We start from the raw sequence: 20412 nt of genomic DNA, 5'->3' as shown, positions 1-20412 counted from the left end.
CCGTGCAGGACAGGGACTATGCTTGACCTGATTAGAGGAAACGAAAGAAGAGGGAGAGGGGAAAGGGAGGAGGGAGAGAAGAGGGAAAAGAGGACAAGAGACATGGAGGCAACAGAAGCTACTCGGGATTAGAGATGTGGAGAGCCAACCTAGAGAAACTCTGGGGAGGAGAGTCAGGAGGGCAGAAAGAGACCTTGCCTTTACTCATTACTGGATCTCTACCCAGGCCCAACTTCTTTCATCCTTAGACAAGGTGGATGTTGGTGGGTGAGAAATGTCCGATGTCTGCTCAGAAATTTTGGAAAACCAAACACATCAATGCTGTATTATTTTAAATAAATCATCTGTGGTAACGATGTCTTCTACGAAAAATAGCTTGATAATATTTTCATGGATCTTTAGAAATAATTGCAACCCCATTTTTCTCCCGGAAAAGAAAGCCAGTTAAGCCCCACCAGGTTCTCCTCAAACACAGCGGTTGTGTTTTTGCAAAACTTCTGGTTAAGGAAAACTCACAGTATTGAACTGTCAGCGTCCAATGCCACCAACATATGCACAAGCCGTTTCATCCGACAACACCGCGTCCTGTATTTTTCTTTCTGTGGTATTTGCTAAACACCCAAGTGCCAGGCACGGTACTAAGTGCTGGGGTAGGTTCAGTCTGATCAGGTTGGGCATAGTCCATGTGGAGGCTGTGGTTACTAAGATAACTGAGACCCAGAGAAGTTAAGTGACTTACTCAAGGTCACACAGCAGACAAGTGGTGGAGCCAGGATTAGAACCCAGGACTTCCTGACCACAGGCCTGTGTTCTATCCACTAGGCCATTCTGCTTGGATCCAAGCAAGCTCATGGTGTTAGATGGATGCTTTTTAATACTACCCTAATAAGATGGTCGCCAGAACCTGCAATAAAAACACACGTTCTGGCAAAACGGGATGTTATTTGGGATCAAGACTAATTGAAGTAATTGAACTGAATTTTGGATAACTGGAAAATGTGGGAAAAATTTATCACTTGGTGGCAGACATTTATATACTTGGTTTTCAGATGTTCTTCCAAGTCACACACAAAACGTGCCTCTCAGGGCCAGTGTTATAATGGTCTTTATAATCAAGTAAGACATCAGTGGAGAAAAATTTCCATTTGTTTATCAAAACTGTCACCCTCTTGGGTTAGGTGTAATTTTCTATCGAGCTTTAGTTTTGTTTCCTTAGTTAGATATGCCAGAAAACTGCATACTTTTAAGATTTGCGTAACAAAGTGCTACTATTTATGAATACAGAGTTTGTGGTGGTTATAATCTGGTTCTTTTTCTAGATGGCCTTTATTTGTGCTTTCAGTAAATGAATACATAGCCTTACTTGTAGGAGCTTATAAAACAATGTCTTTTTTTGTAGGTACAATGGCTGTACTCGGGAAGCCTACTTCAGCGTGGGCCTTCAGGGAATAGCTGAAAAAGATACGGAAGCTATCAAACACATCATTGCCAAGACGATTGATGAGGTTATCGAGTAAGTGACTGGAATTTAGAAATGAATGAGAATTTTCCTTTTTGCTATATTGCCTATTACTCTGAGGAAAAAAATTAAACATTAAAAGCAGTTTCTCCTGCATCTCTGTCTTTGTTTCTTGAAATTTTTTTTATCATCAGTCTGTGTTGTTTCATTGGAAATCACTTTTGGTGACAGTGATCTTTCAGTGAGTTGTTTACTTTGGCTGATGTGAATGTGATTTTATTTTTAAGGAAAGGATTTGAGGATGAAAGAATTGAAGCTCTACTTCACAAAATTGAAATCCAAATGAAACACCAGTCTACCAGTTTTGGGCTTGCCCTTACTTCAGTAAGTGCTTTTTCATTTAGTGATGAAAGTCTCAGGGTTGAGAAATGTGTATTTGGTAGTTCTTGACACCAGAAAATTATCACTAAGCATGTCGGCAAGAGGTTTTGAGCTCAGGTGTCTATTCTGCTAAAAAAAACACATGCATATTGGCAATTATCTGTAAACTTAAGTAGTTTTCGTTTTTATAGTTGCTATATAACATTATGTGAAAGTGCTTACGTAAAGGCATAGTTGAGACACCTTGTATTTGTTCATTTTGTATTTTCTTCTTCAAGAGCTGAGTCTATTCCTCTAACATAAGAGAAATAGTATACGTAGGTTATGTGTTTTATGGCAGAAGATGTGGTGACGCTGATTTGTTAGTGTCACATTTTCTGAAAATACTTTTAAAGCCAGAGTTATAGGAATTTGTTAGGGCATAAATTAGGCAAAACAGATTTGCTCAGGCCAGTTTTAATTGACAGTGTTTTCTCTTGAATGCAGCCTAAAAATAACTCCACAGGCTACCTTGTAATGACCCCAGGAACGCTGACCAAAATAAAGAATATTTTTAGACAAATCACAGTTCTTTTGATACTCTCTAGAGTTTAGGAATTTGCCTAACGATTTGTGGGAATTATTTGTTGGCAGTATATAGCCTCCTGCTGGAACCATGAAGGAGATCCCGTGGAGCTTTTGAAATTAGAAAATCAAACAGCTCGATTCAGGCAGTGTCTTAAGGAGAATCCACATTTTCTCCAAGAAAAGGTCCAGCAATATTTTAAGGTAAGAACATTGTGTTTAAATATAAGCCTTTGCCTTCCCTTGAAAAAACTTCAAAAGAAGAAACTTGGATTTTGTTAGAATAGTCTTTTCATCAAATGGATCGATAGATATTAGAGCAAAGAATGATACTTTTAAACATCATGATTCCCTTTAAGATTGTACTTTTAAAAGTATAAGTACAATTAGCTAAAGATCACTTTTATCACCTTCAGTTATTTCTTTTATAAAGTAATGATGGTGCTTATCGAATATAATGTGCCAGACACTACGCTAAGCACTGGATCAATGTCAATGAAACGTTCCTTTTAATATAATATGGAAATGAATAATTATGAATAGACTCAGAAGACTTTAATGTGTTGGAAGGTGCTGAATTAAAGTTTGTGTTTGTCAGATTCCTGTTGTGCCAGAGTCATGTGGTATGCCCAGCTACGTCGAGTGGGTGTAGCAAAGTTTTTGAAATTATAAGGCAGAAACTGTAGAAACAAGTCTTTTCAATTAGTCTTTTCAATTAGCCTTTCTGCCCCATGTTCTGAGATACGGGACATCGTGGAAAGTTCTGAAGAGCTAGAGTCCCACTGCAGTAGCGGTCTCAGGGTGAAGATTGGCCCCGAAATGTAGTGTGGGTGACTTGTCTCGGACTTTGAGTTTTAGGGCTTATTTTTGAAAAGTAAGAATTTGTGGTTGAGATATTTTTGATTTATCTCAATTTGTGGTTGAGATTTTAGTTGGGGGAGATAGGTGAAATTAGAAATGGGCATATTTAATCATTTCTTTAGATGAAAAAGCACCTTATAGTTGAAAACCTGCAGCACTGAAGGAATTGACTAGATAAAACTAATTTTAATAAACACCACTATAACAGGTTTCCCTTCTAAAATAACTAGAATCTGTTTTGCTTCAAGTTTCAGATAAACCAACTCCCATCTGTAGGAATCTGAACTTTGTAAGAAAGAGAGTTGATGGAAATGTTTCATGGAATACTTTAGTTGCTCCTAATGATATTTAAGAAGGCTCAGTACACAGTGAAATTTTTTGATTCCTAGTAGTAATAATAATGATAGAATCATTTATTAAACACCATGTGCCAACACTTTTCTAAGCACATGGATGATCAGATCTGATACAGACCCTGTCACACATGGGTCTGTATTCGGGCTCGGTATTATTAAACTTTCAGAGACTAAGCCTTCACTTACAAAATAAAATGAAGAAATAGGATTAGCCTTTGCCTCCAATATTCTGTTTATCCATCCCTGTTTGGCCAGGGAATCCTGGTCTGTAAGAACTGTTGTGTGTTTTCCTTGGGTTGCTGTTGCAAAAGAATAAAATAAATCCCAGCTGAGTTAATCTTGATCAGTTTTGATGGCTATTTTTTCTACAGAACAATCCTCATAGGTTGACTTTGTCTATGAGTCCTGATGAAACTTACTATGACAAGCAGATGAAAATAGAAATGGATAAACTCAAACAAAAGGTTGATTCTCTTTCTGCCACTGAGAAGGAGCACATCTTTGAAAAAGGTTAGAGCTTTCATATAAACTCAGCTAGCCTGTTACCTGATGCACTGCTGCCAAAGAGCGTTTCCGTTTTTCATCTAAAATACTTCCTGAATGAATAGAACCCTATTGCTGTGGTGGGATGTGAGGATTATTTCTTTAAACGTGATTTAGTAAACCACCCCACTCTTTTTATTGTAGTCACTGTGAAACTTATCTTCTCTTTTAGGCTTAGAATTAAGAACTCTACAAAGCTGAAACTTATCTTCTCTTTTAGGCTTAGAATTAAGAACTCTACAGAGCAAACCACAGGATGCTTCTTGTCTACCAGCATTGAAAGTATCGGACATTGAGCCAACTATACCCTTCACGGAACTTGATACAGCACTAGCAGGTCTGGATAACCTAATTGTTAACGTTTTACTTAAAAAGATTAATTGAGTAGCGATCATGATATCTTTTACAGGAAAGGTGACTGGCTTTTTATTTTTCTCTCTGCATCTTCTCCAAATTAACCTGCCAAATTGAAATCTCTGTTAACGTTCCTCTGCCGTACGTGTGCCCTGAGCACCTTAGGGTTATGTGCAGACTAGAGAATTTAGGCATCAGATTGCTTCCTGACTGGTTCAATAGGGCTGCCTGAAGGGAGGGGGAGGAGAGTAGAGGGGAGTAGGGTGGGTAGTTGGGCCCGGGATAGGAGAGCTGGAAATATTCTCTGCCGGCAGGCAGACCAACTGATAAGACAGTTCCTAGGTTGGGCTGGAGTAGTGATCGGCAACTTCCAAAACATTGACGATAGCAATAATGGCATGGATTAAATGCTTACTCTACCCTAAGGTTCGAGGTTATGAGCGAGGCTATGAGTGGACACAGTCCTTGCAACAGTGAGACTCACAATCTTATCTTATCTCCATTTTACTGATGAGGAAACTGACACATATAGAGGTTAAGTAACCTATCTGAGGTCAGCCAGAAGGCCATGGTGATAATAATATTGTTAATGATAATGATGGTATTTGTTAAGCACTGTTCTAAATGCTGGGGTAGATACATGGTAATCAGGTTGTCCCACTGGGGCTCACGGTCTTCACCCCCATTTTACAGGTGAGGTGACTGAGGCACAGAGAAGTTAAGTGGCTTGCCCAAGGTCACACAGCAGACAAGTGGCAGAGCCAGGATTAGAACCCACGTCCTCTGACTCCCAAGCCCGTGCCCTTTCCTCTAAGCCCGGCTGCCAGTCATAGCCGAGCTTGAAGTAAAACCCTGGTTTCCCGACTCTCAGTGCTCATTCCACAAAGCCATTGATCTTACCTTCAGGGATAAGTAGTTACTTCCATAACTGCCCCACCTTTTTGCATACATTTTTGTCACATTAAAAGGAGTGGGAATATTACATGGGTCATGTAAGAATTAAGTCTAATAAAGACAAGAGGAGAAAAGAGAAGACAAAAAGGAGGGAAGAGGAAGGTAAAAGAGCACTTCAGTAGCACTCCCCCAAGTGCTGCATACAGTAGACCCTCAGTGAATTCACTCCTCCTGCAGCTCCTCCTCCCCTGGCTCAGAGCAGTTTCATGAATGAAGGCCCTTTGCCCTCTTGCCGTGTTGCCACATGGTCACTTCCTGCCTGGCCTGTGACAATCTTAGTGAATTTTGTGTGTCTCATCTTTTTTCATCTCTGCCTCCCTCTCTGAGCAGCTATAGCTGCTTACAGTTATATGGCACAAAGTATAATCTTTTATTGCCTCAAACATGACCATGGGGCAGTTTTCCCAGAAGAGTTATCATGGTTCCCATAAGGTCAGTGCTTAGTGTTAGGCCTGTCCTCTGCACACTTGAGTATCCAATATCGTTTTTTTTACCTAAAACATTTTCAATAAATACACTTGCCCTTTGTAGATTAATCCACTGGGTACTCATTAAATTGCATTGGTACACTAACAGTCTTTCACTTGAAGTTAATTTGTAAATGCCTCAGAGAGAGGTTTCAAAATGCTATTTCCTCCTCCTAGCTGGTGAAGTCCCTATTCAATACTGTGCTCAGCCCACCAACGGTGTAGTATATTTCAGAGCCTTCTCTAGCCTCAACACGCTTCCTGAGGAGCTCAGACCGTACGTGCCGCTTTTCTGCAGCGTCCTTACCAAGTAAGATGATTCTGATGTGTATGGAGAGAGAGAGGGAGAGAATGCGTGTGTGCATGTGAAACATTTATATGCAACTTTTAGTATCTCTGGTACTACAAGGGGGAAATAGAGGTTACTTGTTCTTATAACTGCTGTAATGAAAATCACTGGGGTACCTTATACCACAGTGAAATGAAAACTTTTATCTACTGTAATCACATAATTGCCCCATTTCTGCTTCATCTTTTAACATTAAAATGGATGGGGCTATTACCCAGGTCATTAAAGAATTAAGTCTAACAAAACGGGAAGGAGGAGAAGAAAAGAGGAGAGAGGGAAGAGGAAGGTCAGAGGGCGTTTGAGACTGCATCTCTTCTAGCACACCCTCCCAAGTACTGCAAACAGGCATTCTGAATTAACTTTTACCCCCACTGTTCACACTGTCACCCTTCTGCTCCTCCCCTGGTACACACAGGGGACGATAGCTTATGTAAGCTGTCACTGCTCGTAACCGTTCAGTTTAGTACAGTTTATGTACAAAAAAAATCTTATTTCTCAAAAACTGGGGTTGGGCAATTATGTGAATAAGTACAGCATTTTTACAAACAGGAAAACATAATGAGTGTAGAGGCTTTATATCTCTGACCTCATGGAGTGACACTTCTCTGTTACAGGATGGGCTGTGGAGTTTATGATTACCGAGAACAGGCTCAGCAGATCGAGCTAAAAACGGGCGGAATGTCTGTCTCTCCTCATGTCATTCCAGATGATTCACATCTAGATGTGTACGAGCAGGTAAAATGAACTGTCTTGTCTGCTGAAACGGTGTCAGTCTAAAGCCTGTTATTTTCTATTTCAAATTGTTTAATTTCATATACACTTTAGAAATTATTGTATTCGCCCCATTTTCCGTAGGGTGTCCTCTTTTCATCTTTGTGCCTGGACCGAAATCTACCGGACATGATGCATTTATGGAGCGAAATATTTAACAAGTAACGTGCTTGCATATTTTTGTCCTTCACATCCATCCTATGAAAAGAGGTGTTCCACATGTCTAGATCCTAAAATGCTTCAGTGCTAAGTATTGGCTTACACTCATTTTTTGGCACCTTTAAAATCCTCAGACCCTTTGGGGCAAAATTTGCGCATGTTTGTATCTTTGATAAAATTCTATTCAATAAGTATTCCTTAGTATTGGAAAGAATGTGGTTTTGTGGTTGATTCTAAAATACCAATTGAAAAATCAGTATATTTTATTTTTCGTAGTCCGCGCTTTGAGGAAGAGGAGCACTTCAAAGTATTGGTTAAAATGACTGCCCAGGAGCTTTCAAATGGTATTCCAGATTCTGGTCATATGTACGCCTCTATTCGAGCTAGTAGGAATCTTACTCCCGCGGGAGACTTACAGGAAACCTTTTGTGGAATGGATCAGGTAAAGGAGTGATTTGGGGCCTTGGGGAGTTCTGTTTTGTGATCTGTCCGAGATCCATCCAATTCCTCCCTGTCCTTGAATTAGTTTTGAGAAATAATATTGAGATTCTTGGTGTGCAAGGTATAGAAATCCAAACCTCCCCATATCCCGATTTGAGTCCAGGAGCTTTTCGTAACCTAGATATTTGTGGCTTTGAAATTTTTTAATTGGGCAAACCTAGGGAAATACAATATGAAATATGTTGTAAGGACTACATCGTAACTGGATGAGATCAATGCCTATCCAGCCCAATATTCGACCTCTGGGAGTAGCAGTAGGATGCTTGAAGGATTCACATGCTGTTTAGTCTTTGACCCCAAGGGACACCTCTTCAGGGGGAAGAGGAATCCCTCTGAATCCTGTTAGTTATGGGATTGCTCTGTAATTTTTTTGGCTCTTCCCTCTACTGCCGGGCCTTCCCCTTAGGGTGTATCGTGGATGACTCACCAGGCAGTTTATCCAAGCTCCTCTTAAACCTTTGATTTTGACTGGTGCGGCTTTCCGTGGTAATGAATTCCATATGTTCTGCCACCTGCAGTGGGAAGTGCTTCTTTTCATGTGTTTTGAACCTACTACCGCTTTCTGGTTTCAGCATATTCTTGCGAACAATTTATACAAATCCATTAGTGCTTGATTGTATTTATCTGCATATATTTACACTTGTCCCACCCAATTTGCATTCTTGATTTTATTTATAGAGTTTATGTATACCTTAAATTGAGTCTCCTTTTTGATCAAGGTGAAACTAATGAAGCGAATTGCAGAGATGTCAGATATTAAATCAGTCCTAAGAAAACTTCCCCGTATCAAGAAACATATACTAAATTGTGACAATATGAGGTGAGGATTATGCATTCTTGGTTGACAGCTGAGTGAAGATGACTACCATTTACTAGTTTCCTAAATTAGTTTTAATGTGGGTTTGCTTTGAACTGATGATTGTTTTAGAATTGATTTGATCGTCAGTAAAATCGTATTAGCGTGTTTAGCACAGGAGCATAAACACATGCCTGGAAATTCATAAGGGAATATGTCAATCCTATTCATCGTAAATATTTGGGGCTGAATCCTTTCAGTATTATAGAGATTATCTGGAGAAGAGAAACAGCGTAGCCCAGCGGGAAGAGCAGGAGCCGGGATGTCAGAGGACCTGGGTTCTAATCCTGACTCTGCCACTTGTCTGCCCTGTGACTTTGTGCAAGTCACTTAACTGCTTGGTGCCTCAGTTACCTCATCTGTAAAACGGGATTAAGAAATGTGAACACTGTATAGGACAGGGAATATGTCCAAACCGATTATCTTAGTAGAGTTTACTACAGTGACCGGCACCTATTAAGCACTTAAACACCATAAAATAAAAGAGGAAATTGACCTTTGGGGCGACTGGGGAACCTTTTTCAAGGGGCTGAGTTTAACTCACTCGTTACTGATTCCAATATGTCCAGTTCAGTCTTGAAACCTTTCAAGAAGGTTTCAGCATATAGGTTCTTCGGCTTGAAGCATAGATGGTTGAAGACAACGTAAACAGATTGCGGTGAATCAATAAGTGGATTATAATGAGTGCTTACTTTGTGCAGAGCACCGTACTAAGCTCTTGGAAGAGTATAATACAGTAGAATTGGTAGGCGATATCTACCCTCAAAGAGTTTAGAATTTAGAAAATATGGTGGGAAAGATGTTTTTGGCAAGGGGTAGAAAAATTATACTAATAATTCAAAATAACTGCCAGCCACCCCGGGACTTCAGAGTGTGTACATTACAATATCTTAAAAAAAAAAAAAAGCCTCAGTGATTAAAAAAAAGAAGTTGCATTGGCTCCCCTTTTTCAGCTGGGGAAAATCCCAGAAAAACAAGGGATTGACTCTAAACTGCAGTGAACAACGAGCAGGAAGCCAATTTCCGAATTCTAATCGAGGGGAGAGCTCAGGAAACATCAGCTGGGCAATAGTAATTTGGCAAGTTCGTTGTGAATAACAACGTTAATTAGGCCTGCATATTAGCCTTGGTTCCCTGGTTTAGACCCTGAAAGAAATTGGATTTGCTCAGATCCAATTGGGAAATATGGTACCCAGCACAAGTTCTTCCTGCCTGAGTAAGCTAACTTGCATTTCCTTCCAATGCATCATTTCTGTGACACTGTAAACAATTATTATGGGTTATTGAAAATTTAGAACCCATCTGGTTATTATCTCTTCTCAAAATCAGAACTAGATATTTGTTTGGAATTTATTAAGGAGAGGAAAGGGTCACTTCTGCCATGCTGTTAGGAATTCACATTTGTTAGTTTAGATGCTCATTATAATGAAGCAGCAGTGTTATATTATCCCACATGCTGAGGATCATTGAAAGGAAAATATATTTTGGGTAGTCCAAATGAACGAATGTGTGATTCTAATACTACCTGCATGAACGATGATTATTATTTGAACAGGTGTTCAGTGAATGCTGCTCCTCAGCAGATAGCAGTGGCAGCAAAGGAAGTAGAAAACTTCGTAAAGAGCCTTGTTAGAAGTAAAAAAGAACGGAAACCCGTCCGCCCCCACGTGATTGAGGTATGAAAGAAGATTATATTTGTCCCCAAACATTGAGTAATTCACTCCTGCATCATAGAAGATATTTTACAAAGTAGATTTTGAAGAAAATCATGGCTGTTCTCGAGCTGAGAAGCCTCTCACAGCCAACTCGGCCTGTATTAAACAGCAGCATGGCTTAGTCGGAAGAGAATGGGCCTGGAAGACATGAGTTCTAATCCCGACCCATTGGCGGGTTTTTTTTGTTTGTTCATTTGTTTCGTTTTTGTAATGGTACTTAAGAGCTTACTATGTGCCAGGCACTGTACTGAGCGCTAGAGTAGATAGACGGTAATAAGTTGGACACAGTCCAGGTCCCACATGGAGACTCACAGTCTTCTACCCCATTTTACAGATGAAGTAACTGAGGCACAGAGGAATTAAGTGATTTGCGCTGCCCACACAGCAGATGAGTGGCAGAGTCAGAATACGAACCCAGATCTTTGCCGGGCCTGTGCCTTACCCACTTGGCCACACTGCTTCTCATATGGTCCCTTGCTTGTTGCAGCGTCTCCGGTCCTTGCCTGCTGTGTGACCTTGGGCAAATCACTAAACTTCTCTGGGCCTGTTTCCTTTTCCGATCAGTGGGGTTACAAGACTTGTTCTCCCTCCTTCTCAGACCGTGTGCGAGCTGCGCATACTGTATGTGTCTACCCCGACACTTAATGCAGGGCTTAGCACATGGTAAGCCCTTTATGAATCCCACGGTTATTAAGCAGTCATATAGCTGCCCTGGATTAAGATTTATGGGTGGAGCAGTGAGTTCTGGCTGAGTTCTGAGTTCTGGCTCCTAAATCCAAGGAGCTACCTTGGATTTAGAGGTGTGGCTTTATCAATCAATCAATCAATTGTATTTATTGAGCGCTTACTGTGTGCAGAGCTCTGTACTAAGCACGTGGGAAGTACAAGTTTAGTGTCCAGATAGACACTTTAGTGTCCAAATAGATTGTATATTCTGTCTAAGCTATACATTTCTTAGTCTTTTCCTAGTCTTCTAAAGATAAAATCATAATCTGTTAGCTCAAATGCCCTTCGGTGCAGTGCTGATGAAGTTACAGCCAACTCAAACCTGAACGAAAGTTAAGATCTGAGGATCGGGGTGGCGAAACAAGTTTCCTTCGAATTTTGTTTTCCCAAACTCGCAGGTGATCTAATCCAGGCAGTGTTTCTGCATGAAACGGAATCATCCCAAACAGGTAGTTTGTTAGGGAAGAACTGGCATTATATTTGCGTAACATCCTCCCAGACCCCAAATCACTGGTTCTGCATCTGTTATTTTTAACTCACAAACTAAGTTTACCCTTTGCTTTTCAGAAATCTGCAGAGTCCAAGCCGGTAGGAAATGAATCACTCAACTGCTCCCAAGTCACAAGAAAATTAATTACAGTAAGTACAGCAAATCAAGTAGGTTCTATATAGGCTAATACTGCTCCCTAAGTATAACCTAATAAAAACAGTCTATGTTAGGAAAATTGCTCTGAAGTACGCGGATAAAACGGATGGAAGAATTATTGAATCAAGATTACACCTCTTTCACTGACAAAAGTATTTTCTGGAGACTTTTTTTTGAAGCGTTTAATCTGCCCCCCGTTATTTGTTGAATTAAGTAGTCTCCGAATTACCTCTACACCGTAAAGTCGTTGTTGGCAGGGAACGTGTCTACCAACCCTATAACAGCGTACTCTCCCAAACCCCTAGTACGGCGCTCTGCAAACGGTGAGCACCCAATGAACCTAATTAATCGATTAATGACCGAAAGTCCAAGCCTCGCGATTCTTCACTTGTTAGATCTATCCTTCTACAAAAGCCATAATTCTCTGACATCTACACTCCATTCCAGTCCGTCTTCATCCCCTTCTGCTCTGTTCGTTCCTTCTACCCCCCAAACCTGAGCATAGTCCGTTCACCTGCCTGTCTGTGGTATGATCTGCCCCTCCCTCAGCCATCCCTTTGGGGCATCGTTGAAAACTGGGCTCTTTTGAGGTATTTGGATGGTTTTTTAAAGGGTATCTGTATTTTAAAGGGTATTTGTTAAGGGCTTGCTATTTGTCAAGCATCCTTCTAAACACCAGGATAGATACAAGTAATCGGATGGGACAGCTTTCCTGTCGTCGGTCAGGCTACGGTCTAAGGCTTTTCCAAGAAACATTTCCCAGGAAACGAGGAGGCCCTTACTATCCCACATCATTTCATAATTGCAGTATTTAGGGGTTACACCTACTTTGCGTGTATTTGTAGGCTCTGTGTATTCCAATAGGGATGAAATGTTGAGCCATCTTGCCCCCCATTAGAAAACTATATGCAACTGGAGGACAGGGTTTATGCCTGTCTGATTTCCTATTTAAATCCCTGAGCTCTAAGTACAGTTCATTTCATAATACAAGCACCAAGAAATGATAGCGAAATTACCCTGGCTGAGGCAAACAGAATTTTCTGGTATGAATGCACAGACTGAGTAATTCTTGATCTAGAAAGAGTCAGATAAATTCTAAAATTGATGTGTACTAAAGTATATAAAGATGATGTTTTCAATGAATGTTATTTGTGTTAAAAACTAGAGTTGTTCAATGCCAGTGTAGAATAGAGTAGAGGGATTAAAACTTTTAGACGGTGAGCCCACTGTTGGGTAGGGACTGTCTCTATATGTTGCCAACTTGTACTTCCCAAGCGCTTAGTACAGTGCTCTGCACACAGTAAGCGCTCAATAAATACGATTGATTGATTGATTAAAAGTCATCTGCCAAAAGAAGCTTGTATAGTCCTAACCAGACCAGCAGGGTACTATTTGCTGTACTTTGAAATAAGGTTTCATTGTAGTCTCATTTTCTGCTTTAGGATCCTACCTTCAAACCGTGTCAGATGAAGACCCATTTCCTACTCCCTTTTCCAGTGAATTATGTTGGTGAATGCATTAGGACTGTTCCCTATACAGCTCCAGATTATGCCAGGTAAGAAATGGATAAACTCACTCTACCGTGAAACTTTCCTAGAATTTGATGCTGCAGAGGTATAGCTAGAGGCCAAAACTTGTAACTTGGGTGTGGTGTGATCTTTCACCCCTCCCATCCAATCTGTCACCAAAACCTGTCGGTCTCACCTCCACAACATCGCCAAGATCCGCCCTTTCCTCTCCATCCAAAGCGCTACCTTGCTGGTTCAGTCTCTCATTTTATCCCGACTGGATTACTGCATCAGCCTCCTCTCTTCCCACCCTCCTGTCTCTCCCCACTTCAGTCTATACTTCATGCTGCTGCCCGGATTATCTTTGTCCAGAAACGCTCTGGGCATATTACTCCCCACCTCAAAAATCTCCAGTGGCTACCAATCAATCTGCGCATCAGGCAGAAACTCCTCACCCTGGGCTTCAAGGCTGTCCATCCCCTCGCCCCCTCCTACCTCACCTCCCTTCTCTCCTTCTCCCGCCCAGCCCGCACCCTCCGCTCGTCTACCGCTAATCTCCTCACCGTTAGGCCTCGTTCTCGCCTGTCCCGCCGTCGACCCCCGGCCCACGTCCTCCCCCTGGCCTGGAATGCCCTCCCTCCGCACATCCGCCAAGCTCGCTCTCTTCCTCCCTTCAAATCCCTACTAAGAGCTCACCTCCTCCAGGAGGCCTTCCCACACTGAGCCCCCCGCCCTACCTCCTTCCCCTCCCCACAGCACCTGTATAGAAGTTTGTACAGATTTATTACTCGATTTATTTTACTTGTACAGATTTACTATCCTATTTTGTTAATGATGTGCATTTCACTTTAATTCTATTTGTTCTGACGACTTGACACCTGTCCACATGTTTTGTTTTATTGTCCGTCTCCCCCTTCTAGACTGTGAGCCCGCTGTTGGGTAGGGACCGTCTCTATATGTTGCCAACTTGTACTTCCCAAGCGCTTAGTACAGTACTCTGCACACAGTAAGTGCTCAATAAATACGATTGAATGAATAAATGAATATGTTAGCTGGGAAACTCGCCATTTAGCTATGCAGATGATCTATTCTTTTGCGAAGTATGTCCTGAAGATCTTTAAATGTTATGAGTTGTATATTAATGCTTTTTTTTAAATTTCAGTCTTCGGATCCTTGCACGTCTGATGACAGCCAAATTTTTGCACACGGAAATTAGAGAAAAAGGTGGTGCATATGGGGGAGGTGCGAAACTCAGCCATAGTGGAATATTCACTTTCTACTCCTACAGGTATATTAACTCTTGCGTATACCTTATGTAACCAACTGATACGCCCCATGTATCTCCTGGCTCAGTGGAAAGAGCCCGGGCTTTGGAGTCAGAGGTCATGGGTTCGAATCCCGGCTCCGCCATGTCTGCTGTGTGACCGTGAGCAAGTCACTTAACTTCTCTGAGCCTCAGTTATCTCATCTGTAAAATGGGGATTAAGACTGTGAGCCCCACGTGGGACAACTTGATCACCTTGTATCCCCCCCAGCGCTTAGAACAGTGCTCTGCACATAGTAAGCACTTAACAAATGCCATCATTATTATTATTATTATCTCCTGTGGGCTTTCAGGTGATTAACTTTACTAACCTGCATTTATCTCCTGTCCTTTAAAAAGGAAAAAAAAAAACAATTTTAGAACTGATCGTAATACTCTTGTCCCAGATATATTGCCCAGTCTTTTTTTAAATGGTATTTAAGTGCTTGCTATGTGTCAGGCCCTATACTAAGTGCTGGGGTCCATGTCCCACATGGGGCTCATAACCTTAATCCCCATTATACAGTTGAGGTAACTGGGGCACAGAGAAGTTAATAATTTGCCCAAGGCCACCCAGCAGACAAGCGGCAGTGTGGGGATTAGAACCCAGGGCCTTCCGACTACCAGGACACTGCTTCTCACTAACTTTGTACTAGTTGAGCAGTTGAGAAGCAGTGTGGCCCAGTGGAAAGAGCCGCGGGCCTGGGAGTCTGAGGTCATGGGTTCTAATCCCAGCTCTGCCACTTGTCGGCTGTGTGACTTTGGGCAAGTCACTTCACTTCTCTCTGCCTCAGTTCCCTCAGCTGTCCAATGGGGATTAAGACTGTGAGCCCCACGTGGGACAACCTGATTATCATGTATCTATCCCAGCGGTTAGAACAGTGCTTGGCACATAATAAGCGCTTAACAAATGCCATCATTACTATTATTATTATTAGTCTAAGTTTTCTTCATCTGTGCTGGGCCGCAACTGAAACGAATGTTAATTGTACGTGATGGTTTCACTCTAGCTGTGGTCAGCATGATGGCACTTTGGCTAATAGCCCAGGACCCCCCCTGCCAACACCATCATGTCCCTCCCCTCCAGAGATGGAAGAGCAACTGAGCTGCTTGTTCTTAGCGATGGCCTAATCCCATCCCTGACTTTCTCCCCCCCCCATCTCCCTGTTCAAAGCGACATCCATCTACTTCCACTGTTCCCAGTCTGTTCCAGGAGATGGTGCCTCAGAATTGTGCCTCCCTCTTGCCAGGAAATTCCAGTGAACCCCTGGATTCACTAGCAGGGTGGGGGGAAAAAGGGCAAAAACTTTCCTGCTTTCCCTGCCTCTTTTTATAGGGTTTGCAGTTTGCTTTTTCTCAATCTGAACACGACAAAAACATTAGAGCGTTTTCTGAAGTTTTGGGGTGTGAGCTGGTGGTGTGGGCCCTTTCCATAGCAGAAAATAGTCACCGATAACTGACTGCATACTTGGAAATAGCTAAATGATTTTAGATGCCAGTGGTCATTAATCCCCTCACCTTAAGTGATCTGCGAATGATCTTTTTTTCCTTACACTTGCTTGAGAAGCCGCGTGGCTCAGTGGAAAGAGCCCGGGCTTTGGAGTCAGAGGTCATGGGTTCAAATTCCAGCTCTGCCAGTTGTCAGCTGTGTGACTTCAGGCAAGTCACTTAACTTCTCTATGCCTCAGTTCCCTCATCTGTAAAATGGGGATTCAGACAGTGAACCCCCTGTGGGACAACCTGACCACCTTGTAACCTCCCCAGTGCTTAGAACAGTGCTTTGCGCACAGTAAGCGCTTAATAAATGCCATTATTATTATTATTATTATTCTTATCGGTACGTATTTTTTCCCATTCTGCATTTCCTAGGGATCCAAATTCCACAGAAACCCTGGAGTCTTTTGGAAAAGCAGTTGAATGGGCCAAATCTGGGAAATTCACCCAACAGGACATCGACGAAGCAAAACTTTCAGTATTTTCTGCTGTGGACTCTCCCGTCGCTCCTTCAGACAAAGGTACGGTTATGTGACGTGAAGCAGAGGGGCTCGAAGGCGACAGTGAAGATTTTATGCCGTTCTCATAGGGAAGCATTTGGGCTATCTAGCCAGAGGAGATTTTTCTGAACAGGCGGCTTTAATTTTTAGGGCTGGACCATTTCTTGTATGGGCTCTCGGATGAGATGAAGCAGGCCCACAGGGAGCAGCTGTTTGCCGTCAGTCGGGAACAACTCATCCGCGCAACCACTACGTGAGTATGAGTTAAAATGCTAAAGTTCATCTCCACAAACCTGAGAAGATTGGCTATTATTTCTTGGGGAAGGGGAAGTTGTTAGAGTGGTGCGTTTTGGTTTGGGGTAACTGTTTGTTGGTTTTAATTGCATAACATTCTCCTACAAAAGTCCTTTATGAAGAATGCTCGGCTACGTGGAAAAATGGACTCTCTGTTTCTTCATTTTAGGTACCTTTCCGTTGGACAGAGCACCCGAGGATTAGCTATTCTTGGTCCCGAAAATACAAGTATTGCTAAAGACCCATCATGGGTGATAAGATAATTTTGGTGACCAAAATCTCACTCAAGATGAAGACTTAGAACAGTCCAGAATTCTGAATCTCTCCAAGACACACAGGATGTTCTCACTAGAATCACTACCCTAGGGAAATTAGTTCTATCAAGATGCTGCTAATGTTTCATCAACTTTAATCATGCACTTGCTTATCAGACTTAAACTTGGCAAAGAAGAATCGTGTATGATGGAGTTTCACACTCAAACTAAAATGGATGAAAGAAAAACGAGTACTTACCTAGAGGACTTACCATTTCTTCAATCCCGTCTGCATCCGAAGTCCTAAAATGTTCACTCTTTTTTTTTTTTTTTTTTGTAAATGTGTAACGTGCTTGTGGTCCTCAACGATCATCGTGCTCGGTCGGTACTTTTTAAAACTTTTCATTTAAAAAATAAAAAAAGCGTACATCCTGGATGTTAACTCCGTCCTAAGTGAAAAACATTCTGTGACGTTTCAACCTTCTCCCAGGCAATAGGGTCACCAAAGCCGTGGAGTGGAATGAGCGGGAGAGAAACAGAAGGGGGCTCCTGGAAGGCTGTTCAAATAGTGAGTGTCTTCCTCTTCTACGGCAGGCACCCTCTCGCAGCTGCTTGGTTGTGGGTTTCTGCCGGAGAATTTGTTTTTTCTCTTGAGCCCCTCCCACTTTTCAATTCTTTCTTTCGTAACACCTGATGACTGCCTGGGTCTGTTCGCTCGATCATCTGACAAGGGGCAGGTGGCGGAGGCCTGTTGCTCTGTTAATGTAGAAGCTTCTGAACCAGGCTTCGCTGAGCGAGCTCAGTCAGCTAGCCATGGTTGCAAAACCTGAAGCAAGTGTGTGCTGAATTTCTTTAGCAGTTGGGACGGCAACTCCCAGCTGTGGCAGCCCCTTCCCCTTGTCCTCCTCCCTCCCCCCCATCTCAGCTATATGTTCAGCAGAAACTAGGGTTTCACCTCTGGGGATTGGTGACTGAACCTCCCCCCACCCCGTTCAGGAGCAGCTGTAGCAGCATTTGAATGCCCGATTGCTGCTGCTGGACTTAAAAAAATATCATTTTACACCTTGAAGCCTTGGCCCTTCTCGCAACAGGCCCAAATACCGGATCCTGGGAGTTTGCTGACAACCACAGTTGTGGTACGGTTTGCAACAATATATTTATTCCACTTCGGATACACACATACGTTGGGCCTGACAACTAATTCTTTACATATGCTTCGAGTGGAAATACTATTTAATAACAAAGGGCAGTACGTGAACAATTTACCCCAGAGCGGTCAGTATTTTTGCATTTGGGGTCTTTTATTCATAAGGATTACATTGGTGATTGATAGCACTGATAAGGATCGTGTGGGAAGTTGGTGCTAGTGGGTATCTACTGCCAACACAACACTTGGGTGAGGAAAATGGGACTGGCGTCTTCCGCATAAAGTGCTGATCCAATAACTTAAATGTTACAAAACAAAGCGGTAACGGACGAGTTCTAAAGCATCATTACAAACACACAGTGTAGGTGGGCTGTATCACGGACCGTCGGTCTAGATGGCTCCAGTTTCTGCTTCTTGGGGTCTGCACCCAGCCACGTGCTCCAGCTGGCCTGAATCGGAAACGTCGTAGCTGGTTTTGTACTTGGCCAGAATCTTCATCAGAGGCCTCAGTTTCAACCACCACTGTTCCTTGGGAATCCGGTGCCTAGTGAGAATAATGGCGTTGGGTAAGTGCTTACTATGCGCCGGGCCCTGCACTAACCTCCGGGATGGATCCGGGCAAATCGAGTTGGACACGGTCCTTGTCCCACGTGGGGCTCACGGCCTCAATCCCCACTTTACAGAGGAGATAACTGAGGCACGGAATAGTGACGTGACTTTCCCAAGGTCGCAGAGCTGGGGTTATTAACCAGGTCCTTCTGATTCCCGGACCAATGCTCTATCCCACTAGGCCACGCTGCTTCTCCCTAACTAACTTACTCATCTGTTAAGTTTTCTTCTCCTCTGCCGGGCCGCAACCGAAACAAATATTAGTGGTAAATGACGGTGTCACTCTAGCAGCATGGCGGAAATTTGGCTAACAGTCCGGGACATTCGCAAACGATCACGTCCCTCCCTTCCAGAGATGGAAGGGAAACTGAGCCGCTCGTTCTTAGAAACTGACTAATCCCATTCCTGACTTCCTTCCCTCCCCACCTCCCTGTTCAATGTGGCATCCGACTCGCAGGCCCACGGTCTATCCATTAAACGATAGTACACTTAAAGTCCCTAAGACAAAAATCTGATTCTTAATACCCAGCAAACCATCCCGGGCTTCAGAAACTGTGACCCCTCATTCTAGGCAATTTGCATTTGACGAGAGGCACAAGTGAAAGCCTGTTATTTTTAATTCCCCGAAACTGCGGTATCACTTGGGATGGTTTGCCTTTCTATTGTACTTTCGGACAGGGTATGGGAGGAGGGGTAGTTGGTAACTTCCTTCTTTCGTGACTGATGAAACTGCCCTCCAAATGAGTAAGTTCAAATGCTGTTGGGACCTTGATTCATTAAGATCAATCTGCCAACTTTCGCTAGTACTTACACGAAATCAGTTTCATGCTTTAGTGCAATCACAGGTTGGAAGAGAAGATTCCGTCTGCGCATTCCTAGCAGGCAAACTGAGTCATCAGTGTTGGCAAATATTTTTCCTAGAAAGGTAAAGATGCAGAGGTTATAGGAGGAACTAATGAACCCAGTAACACTCTTTCGGGGGAGGGGATAAAGGCAGGCAAGAATGCATGGGAAGTGAAGAGTTCCTAAACTGGAAATGTGAATCCTGGCAAAGGAGGTGGGGAGGATGGGGGATGAGGCCTGCCTTTTACTGTCTGGACAAGAGCTGCTGACTGGAGCTTCCCAACTCTCTTAAGCTTCCCCTGACCCCTGTTTCCAGCTGCTTGCTCCTTCTGATCCCTGAATGTCCACGACTGAGCACCAGGAAGCCTCAACTCCCTGCCCGCTGTGGACTACAAGCTGCTATCCGGGAGACAGCGGGGTCCCCACCCAGCTGTGCACTGTCTCCTGCATCGTCCAAGTAAAGCTGGGAGTTGCCACGGTTTCTCCAACATCTTGCTTCCCCATTCTCGTTCCTGCCCTGATAAGGGGAACACTGCTAAAATGGGGGAGGGAATGAACAGGCCTTAGAATGGCCACCTGGGGTGGAAAACCCCAAAGGGCAACTCCCAAAACCAGGAGGGAGGGAATGAATAGGCCTTAAAATGGCCACCTGGGGTGGAAAACCCCAAAGGGCAACTCCCCAAACCAGGAGGGAGGGACAGTAGGGTATAGTGAAGCAGCTGAAACTTTAAACAAGTCATAGTAAGTATATATTCTGGGTAACGGGTCCCTTTCCCCCTTGAGATGTTTCGGCCCTTC

At 42.9% G+C, this 20412-nt stretch overlaps 2 protein-coding genes across 7 annotated transcripts in view; one reads left to right on the top strand and one right to left on the bottom strand.

The window, feature by feature from the left end:
* The window catches only part of PITRM1 (pitrilysin metallopeptidase 1), a 29536-nt gene extending 12087 nt beyond the window's left edge, over window positions 1-17449 (top strand). Inside the window, exons 11-27 of the mRNA XM_038755707.1 lie at window positions 1400-1513; window positions 1747-1843; window positions 2474-2608; window positions 3993-4131; window positions 4385-4501; window positions 6117-6249; window positions 6903-7023; window positions 7144-7220; window positions 7495-7660; window positions 8439-8539; window positions 10131-10251; window positions 11584-11655; window positions 13105-13217; window positions 14333-14458; window positions 16343-16488; window positions 16618-16720; window positions 16931-17449. Coding sequence (XP_038611635.1) covers window positions 1400-1513; window positions 1747-1843; window positions 2474-2608; window positions 3993-4131; window positions 4385-4501; window positions 6117-6249; window positions 6903-7023; window positions 7144-7220; window positions 7495-7660; window positions 8439-8539; window positions 10131-10251; window positions 11584-11655; window positions 13105-13217; window positions 14333-14458; window positions 16343-16488; window positions 16618-16720; window positions 16931-17024 — 1975 coding nt within the window. The 3' untranslated portion in view covers window positions 17025-17449. The remainder of the gene's footprint in view (window positions 1-1399; window positions 1514-1746; window positions 1844-2473; window positions 2609-3992; window positions 4132-4384; window positions 4502-6116; window positions 6250-6902; window positions 7024-7143; window positions 7221-7494; window positions 7661-8438; window positions 8540-10130; window positions 10252-11583; window positions 11656-13104; window positions 13218-14332; window positions 14459-16342; window positions 16489-16617; window positions 16721-16930) is intronic.
* Window positions 17450-18152: 703 nt separating this feature from the next.
* The window catches only part of LOC119936403 (phosphofructokinase, platelet), a 73135-nt gene continuing 70875 nt past the window's right edge, over window positions 18153-20412 (bottom strand). For all 6 annotated transcript variants that reach the window (XM_038755994.1, XM_038755990.1, XM_038755993.1 and 3 more), the window contains 2 exons: window positions 19583-19688; window positions 18153-18706 (listed from right to left, as the gene is read on the bottom strand). In XM_038755994.1, the coding sequence (XP_038611922.1) occupies window positions 18553-18706; window positions 19583-19688 (260 nt within the window). In that variant the 3' untranslated portion in view covers window positions 18153-18552. The remainder of the gene's footprint in view (window positions 18707-19582; window positions 19689-20412) is intronic.

This window comes from Tachyglossus aculeatus, chromosome 13, assembly GCF_015852505.1.
Source record: "Tachyglossus aculeatus isolate mTacAcu1 chromosome 13, mTacAcu1.pri, whole genome shotgun sequence".
Classification (NCBI taxonomy): domain Eukaryota; kingdom Metazoa; phylum Chordata; class Mammalia; order Monotremata; family Tachyglossidae; genus Tachyglossus; species Tachyglossus aculeatus.
The sequence above is the reverse complement of the archived record's forward strand: the minus strand, read 5'-3'. Positions and strand labels throughout refer to the sequence as shown.